General features: G+C 33.9%; 1 protein-coding gene across 3 annotated transcripts in view; it reads left to right on the forward strand.

The window, feature by feature from the left end:
- Positions 1-13718, forward strand: part of LOC123672044 (glutamate receptor ionotropic, NMDA 2B) — a 353672-nt gene that overhangs the window by 240320 nt on the left and 99634 nt on the right. For all 3 annotated transcript variants that reach the window (XM_045606000.1, XM_045606001.1, XM_045606002.1), the window contains exon 4: positions 10757-11079. In XM_045606000.1, the coding sequence (XP_045461956.1) occupies positions 10757-11079 (323 nt within the window). The remainder of the gene's footprint in view (positions 1-10756; positions 11080-13718) is intronic.

The following is a 13718-nucleotide window of genomic DNA, read 5'->3' on the forward strand; positions in this document are numbered from 1 at the left end:
TTTTTCAAATTCAAGATATGCACGATATTCCAACATCATTCTAGTTTGTGAAAGTGAATTGAGTATACGCATAGGATATTCACAGTGAAAATAAATCACGTGATAGTGACTATGGAAATTCTCTCTTTTTTACGGTTTTTTCTTAATATTTTGAAAACTATGAGAACTAACGCAATAATTTTAGCAGAGAGTAATTGAGAATGGAAATCTTTCTTGTATAACCGGAAGTGCCAGAACTTCTAAAATATTTTAGCTGAATAGGGCATCATGAACAATGTCATATTCCGAATTTTCAGATTTCAAATCGGCCCCGTTCTCCAGAAACGTCTAATAGGCCTTCGAACTTGAAACACCCTGTATAAATATTCATATAAATATCTAAATATAAATATTTTTGAGAGGTTAAGCTCGATATCGGTGTAATCTGGGATTTGGTACCATAGAAAAACTCGAAACCCTTAACGGCGAACCCCCTCAAACTTAAGGCTAGGACCGCCCTTGATTTGTCGTCATGGAAAGTTATTTGCATCAAATATTTTCATGTGAGCAAGGGCGAAATGGTATGTTCTAGGAAAGAAGTCATATAGAATTCTACCCTAGAATCAGCATAGGATACCGAGTGAATCGTCTAAAATCAGCTAACGATACAAGGTTTCCGAAAAAAATATTTTATTTTCTAGAGGGATACCCAGTGAAGGATCTACCGGCATAGTGACGGGGTCCAAGGGGCGGAGCCCCTTCGGCGAGCAGAGCGAGTCTAAGTATATATAAAACCGCTTGCACATATACGTCAAACTTTAAACGTAAAATCACAGCCCAAACGGGACCATCTAGAGCAAAAATGACAAGAATAAGACCCCCCTCAAAATCGTCTGGAGATCCCGGGAAAAATCCCAAACCTTCGATTCTCCCCGCGGTTTTCGAGTATACGGGGTGTTTCGGATCATTTTGACATTTCAAGTCCCATATTTCTGTGGTATCTGTGGACAATTTGGCTGTCAGTGTCATGTTAATAATAAATATTCCATTTCGATATATGAAAGTTCTTGAAAAAGTTTGCAGTTTCCAAAATTGTTATTCAATATTTAAATAAATGCCGACAGATAAAATGCAAAGTTTTCGGCGAATCGAAAATTCGATAGATATTTGTCAAAATTTGGAAATGAACATTGATATCATCGAATGCATTTTCTTCAATTCAGGTTTGTTTTAAGTGTTTGTATCATTCAATTGGATATGAATGTTACTTTATTTCAGGAATTTTTCGTTTATTTTCCACAAACTATAAAACTACATTCTCTTTCGTGAGAATTTGAATCTATTGCGACAGAAGATGGAACTACAAAAGAGAACAGAAGCTTCATCTGATCATGTATTAAACAGATAGAAAAACTCCTTATAGATAATTCACAATTGGCTTTATTACTGGAAAAAGAGCCAAGTTAGTCAGATGACATTCAAAAATTTCCATGTGTTTTTGGAATATCTAAAATATACACTTTTACGACTGAAGAGTGCAAAAATATGAGTGACCTATCAGTTTTTGAAGAATTTGAGTGCAGTGCTGTTGAATTTATAATGAAGAAATCAAATCGTTGTGAAATCTTTCATACGAATAATTTCAACCATATATACCCTGTTATATTATCATAATATTATTTGTCGTTCAACTGAAACCTTGGAAATTAAGAGACTCTCAAACTTATAACCTGATTTCTCAAAAAGGTTCTACCTAGATATTAAATTTGCTTATGAGGTAACATAAGCCATGGGTATTCGAAAGGCAAGTCTATTCATTCTGTCTCTTTTCAGGTTGTTCATTTATAGCTATACTATATACATATATAAAATCAGTTCAAATTTTTCACTTTAATTACTAGTCAAAATGTTACAACAGAAATAAAATTTGAAGGATCATTCAGTATATGAAGAATTTTGACATGGCAGTTACTTTCGAAATTGGTATAAATTTTCCAGCAATTCAATGTAGGTATAAAATACTTTATACTTGCATCTTGAAATGAATTTTGCACATTTTCAGTGTTCAATAATGAGATAATTATTAAATTGACTCAATAGATTAACAGAGTATGCTTTATCAGGATTAGTTAATACTGCTAAAGACGTTAATAAACCTATTAATTTCTTATATGGTTCATCATTACAACTCTCTTTTGTTGAATCAAATTTCAATTAAGTTTTCAAAGGAGTTGTCATATGTTTACAATTAGACATGCTGAATTATTGCAATACATACTTGAAGAATATAAACAATTACTATACTACCTTTTTCATAATTTCTAGTGATATTCATCCCTAAACATTTTTAGCTTTCCCTGAATTCTTTATGATGAAATTATCACTTAAATTTTCTATCAGATATATTCATTCAGAATTAACATTTGTTAAAACAAAAAAGTCATCCACGTACAATGCAACAACAGTTAGCAAGTTATTTTTTGATTTTATGTAAATACAATGCTCAATTGTTGATCTTTTTTAACTAATATCTGTCAAAATTTCATTTACTATATATATTTCCCTGTTCAATTTACTTCTGAGTAAAACGCAGAGCTACAAGCTTGCTCTATAACGTAACGAACCATCACGATTAAGCTTTAATTCAGCTGTCCTCCACTGAATCAGAATTATCTAGTGAAATTTCTATATCATCTCTTATCTATGATAACTACATCTCGACTGGTATTAATGAAATTGTTACCTGTATCCCTTTGATCATTCACCAGAACCCACAAAAATCATTTTTGTCCATATACCTTCAAGAAATATGGAACAGAAGAGTATGCATAATTCATCGATACAATTTTCAGATTCTAAAAACGCCTTAGTTCTTCAGGAATGTCCAATTGGTCTTTCAATATAATAAATTATGGAAAATAACCTACTATTAACCAAATTTTTAGATTTCAAAAGGTGTCCTTCCTTGTATTTCTTAATAAATTATGAAATAGAAGAATAATTTGTTGCTCAACTGAAAAAAGTATTGATGAACCTCGGAAATGAGGGACTTCTTATAACCTGATTTCTCAAAGATGTTACTGATATTATTACGATTGCTTGTAAGGCAACATTAGCCATGGGTTTTTGAAAGGTAGATCTATTCATTCTGCCCCTTTTTAGTTTATTATAGCTATACTGAATATTCCTAAAACAAAATTTCACTGTAGGTCTTTTCATAGATCTTATCGAATGATTATGTAAATTCAATATTTGTCAAAACTGAAAATAAACATTGAATGCAGTTTCTTTTTCAGGTAGTATTTCTATTGACTGATAATAACTCTCACATTTTGATTATGCATTTTTCCCAAATTTTTCAAAGAAGAAAGGAATTGCCATTTCTAGAGAAATGAGAATTTCAGATTTCAAAATGTCTAATTACTACTTCGAATATATATACACCCTATATAATTGTTGATCAAATATTGTGTATTTCTTTACAAATTAGTTAATAATTTGAAGCTTTAATCTCAATTTTCAGACTTGAATTGGTCCAACATCTCTAGATTCTTCTAATTGATATTCGACAAATAAATATCCTGTATAATTATTCATCCAAACGAAAATAATCCATCTTCTGAAAAGAAAAACAATGTTTACTATATAGAATTAATTTTAATAATGATTCAAAAGTGATGAAATTTTGCAGACTTACTTATTTTGGGTCTTAGATCACGAATCCGCTATCATAAATTCCTTAATCCAGCTAGTTTTTTTTTTTTTAATTGTGAAATTGGCCTAATGAAGGTGAGGTTATCCACATTAATAACTAGTTTTCTTGTATTTTATTAACTGATTCTCGTTAGAAATGATTAATTAATCACATTTCAAGCTTTCCCTGAAATGAAAATGCCTTTTTTTCGTCAAAATCGATGGTTTCATCCATTGTTTATATATGGCGGCGGCCATCATGTTTAATACGTAACGTCTGTCAGATGCATAGACCTAATATTAGGTCTATGGTCAGATGCGAAATAATCTGCAACGTTGCCTGTATGCCAGATCTTCTTGATGGGATCGGTTTTTTACTTGGTGGAAATTCATATTAATAGATTGTTTGAGATTATGACGTATTATAAAACTGTATGGGAACTCATAATTTTCGCACAGCTATTCGAGCAGAAAATTCGGCAAGTTTATTTTCGAAATGAATAAATGGTAGTTCATATGGTGTTATTCTGGTTTTTTCGATATTGGCATCGGATTCAGTTTAGTCTTCCTGAACATATACAGGGACATTGATGTTGACGAGGACGCTGTGATTACAAGGTTTTCAAAGGGTTCACAGACCAAATTAGATTTTGTGTTATACTTGCCAATTGTCTTCTTTTTTTTTCATATGAAACAATAGATTTACAATTTTTTTTTTTAATTTCTACCTGAACTGCTGAAACCGTGATAAGTAAATAAATATATTATAATATAACAAATACATAAGCGTACAAATTTTTTCACCGAAATTTGAGGCTTTATTGTAAAACACTGATTATACATTTATGATTTGTAATATTGCCCATCGCTGGTCACTATACTTTCTCACATCTTTCGGGCAGCGTACGAATTGAAAAAACTGGTCATCTTTTGAAGCGATCCACGAATCGATCCAAGTTTTTAATTCTTCATAAGATAGGAAGTGCTGGTCAGCCAGGCTGTGTGCTATTGATCGAAACAAGTGATAGTCCGAGGGAGCAACGTCTGGAGAATACGTCGGGTGGGATAGGAATTCCCATTCAAACTTTTTCAAGTATATCTTGACTTTCGCAACATGGAGTCGAGCATTGTCATGCAGTAAAATCCATTCATCTACTCTCTCGTCGTATTGCGGCGGTTTGTCTCTCAATGCTCGACACAAACGCATTGATTGCGTTCGATAACGATCGCCTGTGATCTTTTCAGTCGGTTTTAACTCATAATACACTACGCCGAGCTGGTCCCACCAAATACTGAGCATGACCTTAGAACCGAGAATATTCGGTTTAGCCGTCGACGTGGAAGCATGGCCGGGATATCCACATGATTTTATGTGCTTGGGATTATCGTAATGAACCCGTTTTTCGTCTCCAGTCCCAATCCGATGCAGAAATTCCTTCCGTCTTTGCCTCGAAAGCAGCTGTTCACAAACAAACAAACTCCGTTCAAACACCTCCCGGCTTCAACTCGTACGGCACCCACTTTTCTTGTTTCTGAATCATTCCTATGACTTTCAGGCGTTTTGAAATGGCTTGTAGTCCTAATGATCCTGTCAATTATTGTTGCGTTTGAAATGAGTCTTGATCAAGTATTGCCTTCAATTCTGCATCTTCAAAAACCTTCTCTCTTCCACCGCGATGCTGGTCTTCGACATCAAAATCACCATTCTTGAAGCGTTGAAACCACTCTCGGCACGTTCTTTCATTAATAGCGGCCTCACCATAGGTATTTGAAAGCATTCGATGAGCCTCAGCCGCAGATTTATTCATATTTCCGTAGAAAATTAAAACCTCCCTCAAATGACGAGAATTTGACTCGTAAGCTGACATGGTTAATCGTGAATATCTTTATGATGCAGACACAAATCGACTAACATGTCGATGGCGTTATGTTCACAAATAACTAAACTTATTGTATGACATCTACGATATATTTATTTCGACTACCACTTACCGTTACAGCCAGCTATTGCAAAACGGCAAGAGCAAAGTTGTACGCCTAAATCTAAAATTTCGGAATATGACATTGTTCAGCTAAAATATTTTCGAAGTTCAGGCGCTTCCGGTTATATAAGAATTAAAAAATTTTTTTTCAAAACAAACTTTTTTTTCATTTTATGTCTCAGATATTATCGAGATTTCCATTCTCAATTACTCTTTGCTAAAATTATTGTGTTAGTCCTCATAGTTTTCAAAATATCAAGGAAAAACCGTAAAAAAGAGAGAATTTCCTTATTCACAATTACCTGAATTATTTTTACTGTGAATATCCTATGCCTATTTCAATTCACTTTCTCAAACTAAAATGATGTTGGAACATCGTGCATATCTTGAATTTAAGAAATATCATCACAGGGTGCCAAAAATTGTGAACAAAATTTGATCATAACTTTCGATTTTCAAATCAGATCCCTATTTTTTTGTGATTTCGCTGGATTCTACGGTAAAAAATAAGGGTAGTGTCCAAACGTGATTATGCTCTCAAATTCAATAATTCAAGAGTTATTTGAGATTTTATGAATTTATGTTATACGTAGGGTCAATTTTATTCGATCTGTTTCCAGACAGACTAGCAATAATAATCTATGACCATAGAAAGTTAAATATCTAATTACTTTACATGTGACAGCTATTTTCATTATCAAAGCTTCACTAATTTGATTTCACGAATTGAATTTCCGATATTCAAATAACAAAATTCTGTATATACTTTTCTCTAATTATGTGGCAAATCAGTTCTTTCCGGCACATTTTGTGGAACAAAATAGACTGGAACGGATTTATCTATTATTTGTCAAATTTGTGATATAGAAAACTGTTCTACCAACCAACATTTTTCAATGCAAAAATCACTAATAGATATTTATGGAAATTTCCGTCAATTCCAATAAAAAGGCAGTGAATTCGGGAACATAATGTTTAAAACTCGTACAGAAGGCTCATTCTACCACTCGGTCATTCTGAACTTTTGGAAGAATATCAATAAGTTCTGCACTTGTATTATAAATATCTAATTCCATATTCACGATGAATGCAATAGAATTATTGGTAGAACTCATCAAATTTTAAATCAGAAATTTCCTCATCTACTTGAAAGGATGTTGCATACTTCATGAATATCCATTATACTGGATGGAGTACCTACCTAGAAGAAAAAAACCTATACCTACCAAATGAAATAAAATCATGCAGGACTCCTGTGTGCCAATTATATTCATATGAAAAAGCGGTAGAATACATTTTATGAATTCAGGAAAAAATGAAGGTGATGAAAAGGGAGTAACAGAAAGTTTGAAACATCCTTCCGAATTATCTTCTCGTCAATTGGTGGTAAATGTGGATATTTCTGATTGAATGCTCGACAAGTTCTCGAAACAATTCTGTTGCATTCACCGTGGATATGGAATAGATCCAGAATTTCATTATTTGAATAACGGGGATTCATATCATCAAATTATAATCTACTAGATTCAATAATGAGTACACCTGTCACTTTGAAATAATTGAATATTTGAAACGCACTCTAGAAACAGATTGAATGAAATTGACCCTACGTATAACATAAATTCATAAAATCTGGAATAACTCTTGAATTATTGAATTTGAGAGCATAATCATGTTTGAACACTACCCTTATTTTTACCGTAGAATTCAACGAAATCACAAAAAAATAGGGTTCTGATTTGAAAATCGAAAGTTATGATCAAATTTTGTTCACAATTTTTGGCACAATATTTGAAACACCCTGCGATGATATTTTTCAAATTCAAGATATGCACGATATTCCAACATCATTCTAGTTTGTGAAAGTGAATTGAGTATACGCATAGAATATTCACAGTGAAAATAATTCACGTGATAGTGACTATGGAAATTCTCTCTTTTTTACGGTTTTTTCTTGATATTTTGAAAACTATGAGAACTAACGCAATAATTTTAGCAGAGAGTAATTGAGAATGGAAATCTTTATAATATCTCAGACATAAAATGAAAAAAAAAATGGTTTTTTCGAAGAATTTTTTTTTAATTCTTGTATAACCGGAAGTGCCAGAACTTCTAAAATATTTTAGCTGAATAGGGCATCATGAACAATGTCATATTCTGAATTTTCAGATTTCAAATCGGCCCCGTTCTCCAGAAACGTCTAATAGGCCTTCGAACTTGAAACACCCTGTATAAATATTCATATAAATATCTAAATATAAATATTTTTGAGAGGTTAAGCTCGATATCGGTGTAATCTGGGATTTGGTCCCATAGAAAAACTCGAAACCCTTAACGGCGAACCCCCTCAAAATTTAAGGCTAGGACCGCCCTTGGTTTGTCGTCATGGAAAGTTATTTGCATCAAATATTTTCATGTGAGCAAGGGCGAAACGATATGTTCTAGGCAAGAAGTCTTATAGAATTCTAACCTAGAATCAGCATAGGATACCGAGTGAATCGTCTAAAATCAGCTAACGATACAAGGTTTCCGAAAAAAATCTTTTATTTTCTAGAGGGATACCCAGTGAAGGATCTACCGGCATAGTGACGGGGTCCAAGGGGCGGAGCCCCTTCGGCGAGCAGAGCGAGTATTGGATATAAATGGGATCATTTTATAATGGATTTGTTTTTACTACACCTTATATCTATTAAAAACACAAAAATAAATTAACTCTATGAATTCATTTTCGAGATATAGGAATTTGATGTTGAAAAAAATGAAACTGTCCTAAAAGTGGTAAATCTTTTTTTATCATTGGTCCCTTTCAGGAGAAGGGACACACATCTCATATGCTGCTAGAATTGAATTGGGTTATTCTGGTTTCAGAGATCGAGAGATGAAATTGAGTGAAATCAGGCAAAATAATGGAAGGAGTAACACAGCGGGCTGCGATCGTCATAGATCAAAGAGATTGGGGTACCTTTCTCTGAAGACGTCAGTCTTTAAATGTTCAGTTCTGAAATTGCATTGTGATTAATTGCCTGGAGAATGTCATTTGCTCTTGGGAGATGACATGTATCATTAGATGGAGTATATTTCTGAGATTCTGATCTTGAACGGAAATCCTGGAATTATTAACCTATTTCGGATTGCAATTCCGTTTTATGAATTATTACTTTTCGCACAGTTGATTTTGTGATATACTATAATACATGAATATTTCAAGTCAAGCAAAATGTTTGGTTTAATTTAGGTAATAAATGTTCACGATCCTACGAGGTTGAAATATAAATACAAATTCTAAATAACGTGTATCATCCAACATTAGATAAACTCGAAATCTATTTTCTAACTAACCGATACGAAAATATTTTATGGTTAATATCGAGCTGAAAATTTTAATCGTAGACCATTTGTTTTGCATGTTTAAACAGAATTTGATGTCCCTAATTATTCAAGAAATGAATAGTTATCAATTTGAGTACTCAAAGTTGATAATTAGGCACACATCTCTCAAACGATCGCCTTTCATGATATAATTTTGATCAGTACGCCTACTTATTTTGAGACGAGAAATTAAAGCTATATGAGAAATAAACAACATTAATTAAAATTCAGATTAAGAAGTTGGAATTCAGAAAATCAAAATTGTATAAATTCAGAATAGTGAATTGAATTTCAGAAACAGAATTTTGTATTTCCGAAAAGGAAATTTCAGAAGTTATAAATATAATTTGAGATAATTCAATATTTAATTCAGGACAGTACTGAATTTGAGGTACCAGTACAATATGCAACACAGATATTACATAGATATGGCTACCAGGTCCAGGGAATTATGGTATTGAAGGTAACGAAAAAGTCTATGAACTTGCGAAAAAGACATCAAGGTTAATGCATGTTGGTCTTGAGCCCTCCTGTGGTTCTGTAAAAGACCAATACAAAAACGGTCCAACAATGGGAGTTGAACTCCCTGGAAGAAGCTAGTACCAGCTGAGCTTCGGGCTCGGCTTCGGGTAATGGTGTGACTGCTGACAGAACACTGTCGGTACAAAAATCATTGGGAAAGTCAGCAGATGAGCTTTGCAGGTCCTGTGGAAAGGACGTTGAAACAGCCGAACACATAGTGTGTAAATGTCCGGACTGGCCTAAGCCAATCATTTGGAAAAGTCAGTCCTGGATACTCACGCAGTAACAAACAAGGCTCCTTAATCATGTCATCGGCTTCGTTAACAGTATCTACGGCCTCCTTGGGTTTGTATGAATAGCTTGGTTTAAGACACAAAGATCAGCTTGGACGTAGTTTCCGGAAGTATAACAAGCTTCAACAACCCCGATTTAGTAATAATAATAATGGATATAGCATTCATTTTCATCAATTCTTAAATACATGTTACCAATTCTGAATTACAATTTCCTATTTCTGAATTTCGAATCATCAAATCTGAATTCTAATTTATATTTTCTGAAATAAATTTTTTCATTTCTGAATTACATATTGCTATTCTGAAATACATATTACCGTTTCGTGATTCCAATACTCAACTCAAACTGTCTTATCCATTTCCAAGAGAGAAGAATGCTTGACGCATCATTTAAGTCACGAAAACCTGCAATATTGGTGAAATTTCTTCGCGTTATAGTCGAAGAATGACCATTTTTGTGAAATTCACTGATGCACAACGTGCGATCCACTTCCGAGAAACTGAACCTCAGAGCCAGACTACTGATTGTCATATATTTCGCGCCCCTTCAAATCATCGTGTTCTCGCAGTAAGTTGAACAAATATAAACCTTTTTTTGGGACACCTATAATATTTCCATCATCTATTTACTATTTTCATAATTGACCATGTGTCAGTGAGTCAAAAAATCCCCTCAAATAAGCGTCATTCTATTGATTATGCGTGCCTGATATAGGTGGCTTTTTACATAAGTGTTTACTACTTGATCTTCGAAAAAACATAAAAATGAACAAGTTCGTTCATAATATGAATGAATAGCTGGTGAACTAGCAAGCCACCGTTATGATTCAAATTATATGCATTTCATTCAGAAAGTTTGTAATTCTAAAAAGATGGCATAATCTATTGGTGCTGAATAATTCTTTTTTTTTTCAGGTGTGCACTTCGATACTTCCAGCACAAGCCTAGTCAACGAAATCACTACGGCGATAAAAGTTTACGCTTATGGTGTGGAAGATTACTCAAATGATTATCGTAACTCGGGTAGATCACTAAATACTCAACTCTCTTGCGAGGGTGTTGGTGCATCAAGGTGGGATACCGGAGATCGATTCTTTCGATATCTGAGGAATGTCAGCGTTGAAGCTGACGCTGGAAAGCCTAACCTAGAATTCACACAAGATGGTGTTCTGAAAGCTGCGGAATTGAAGATTATGAATCTGAGACCTGGGGTCAGCAAACAACTAGTATGGGAGGAGGTAAGTTTTTAAAAATTATTTGAATTTGATTAAACTTCAGTAGGTATAATTATAATGCTCCTTTGATATTTCAATCAAATAACTGGTTTTTCGGCACACTCTCGAAGTTTCCATGAACTGTTTTTTCGCCAGCTGTTTTTTCATAAGAATATCTGCACATCTGTATCATCAGAACTGGATGAAAATCTTAAAAAAAATAACCCAACATGTCCGTGATAACAAATCTCATCGAAATGAAATTAAACGTCTTCCTATACAAGCTCAGTTAATAATGCTCAATCGCTCGATAACTCTTAGAAATTTTGGGCTAGGAAAAGGATTCTAATTTTGACGAAATCGACAGTAACTACTCAGCGCATAAGCTTAAATTATTTTTGACTCTGATGGCAAGTCCGAAAGTGGTGAAACACATAACCTCCATGAAATTCTGATTTCGAAATACCCCACTTGTCATCATTTATCTGTGGAACTCTTTGATATAGGCTACTTTTTTCCATGAATTTCATGGATATAATGGTTGGTTTACACTAGAGATATTATCTAGAGCACCGTTCTAGAAAATTTTCTGAAAATTTGGTCCGAAAGACAAAAATGACCTCTAAGAAAAGTCCATTTGTTCAAATTGCATGCCCTAATTTTTTTTGGCTGTCGTATAACCGGATGCCTTCATTTTTTGTTGAGACATGTTTTGCCTAAAATGAATAGTTTTGAAAATGTTTCCCATTTCATGTTTTGTACGAAAACTGGCAGAATACTTTACATGCATACAGTTTCAAAGGTATAAGATTACTCAACTCTACTTAATGCCTTCTGATAATATCAATTGAAGATAAGCCTAATCAAAGAAACCATAAAATTATTTGGAAATATTCATTTTGACAAAATGTAATGGAGACCTCGTGAACAAACGGATACAGTCTGAAGGAGTCGAAATGGCTGCTTATTTTCAGCGAATAAATTGTCATCGTTTTCGAGTAATTTGCTATAAAAAAAAAAAATTGATTATCTGGAAAATTAAAAAAAATTGGGTTATTTGGCTGAATGCAACTATGTTCTTCTAATGAAGTATCTCATGTCCAAGGTTCGAACGGTTTATCTTATGATCGAAAAAACTTTAGTGACTTGGTTTCAAGGAGTAGCATAGCTCATTATAAAAATTTTAAATGGCTATTCCATCTAGGCCGAATCAGAAAAAATGGTAACAGAAAAAGGTTTTTCTTTTGATCTCAAGAATCTACTGTTGAAATAAAAGTATAGGTCAGAGACTCATCTTGCATAATGAGTTGAGATTTGAAAACACATAAGCAAATCTGAATATATCCATACTGGAGCTCAATAAGAGACAAAAGCCCAGAGAGGGCTCGTCATTCTGAGTCATTTTGGGTTGATTTTCGAATCAGCTTCTTCTTGAAAAGAATCACTTGAATAATATACACATATATCGTAACTCTTGCATCGATGAAATTGATCATTATTCATTTTTTCTTCTGTTATTATTCCGTAAAATTTTTCAATAGTCTTATATCACGGGACCTATGATCATATACATATATCGAAATATTTTCAATATGATTTTGTATAGATAATTGTTGAACGAACAATAGTTCAATTTTTTGAATTTTGTAATTATTGTTAATTTCCACGTTCCATGTTATTTCTCAAAAATCAGATTCATTCTGAAAATCTTTGTATTGATTGATTAATGATATGACCGGTAATAACATATGCATTGCAGACATGAGCTGACACAAGCAGGACACAATTATTACACTCGACTGAAATGAGTACACTTAGGACAATAGTGGGAAAAAGAAGAAGGGATCGCAAAAAGAATGCGGTGATAAGAGATGAATGCCGAGTAGGGGACATAGAAAAATTCGTGAGGAAAAAACGCAGGGAATGGAATGACCATGTCAGTGGGGCCAGAGGAGAAAGTCTCATAAGAATAGCATGGGTCGCCACTTCAACAGAGACGCCGTTAAGAAGAAAAGGTTAGGACCTAAATGAAAAGGGAAGAAGAAGAATTAATTCAAATTTAAATGTCGAATGATATAGACCTCGATTTGTTTTTGAATAACTCGACTCATTACAAAAATAAAATGTTTTGAAGATCGAAGAAAAAGTGGAAGACACATCCCTCAAGGAGAAACGCTAACTGTAGTCACGTGTTTCGAGATTTCGGCCTTCATCAGTATGGTTAAAATACTTCGTGGGAAACAAAAATCGAACGAAGTCTACGAAAGAAACCAGCCACCCACTTGTGGTTTTGGCAGGAAGTCTTTATGGATTACAGATCAACAAACGACATCACCAGGGGGAAGCTATAGCTACCTGCGTGACATCTGAGTCCAAGAAAAGTAATCATGTGGAAAGGGAAACGAACGGATTGTTCATAAAAAAGAATAAGGACATATCTTCAAGGAGAAATGCTTAACCGTAGACAAGTGTTTCGGTCGTTTTGCTAATACAATACTGTGAAAAAGTGTTGAAATGAACAACATTTGGGGGGAAACAACAAACAAAAGAAGTCTACGACAGAAGCCAGCCACCCACTTGTGGTTTCGGCAGGCAGACCTTATGGACTAAATGGCAACAACCAACGTCACCTCACCACGTAGGTCACCAGCGTGTCATCCGAG

The sequence above is a fragment of the Harmonia axyridis genome, chromosome 2 (genome assembly GCF_914767665.1).
Source record: "Harmonia axyridis chromosome 2, icHarAxyr1.1, whole genome shotgun sequence".
In the NCBI taxonomy this organism is placed as follows: domain Eukaryota; kingdom Metazoa; phylum Arthropoda; class Insecta; order Coleoptera; family Coccinellidae; genus Harmonia; species Harmonia axyridis.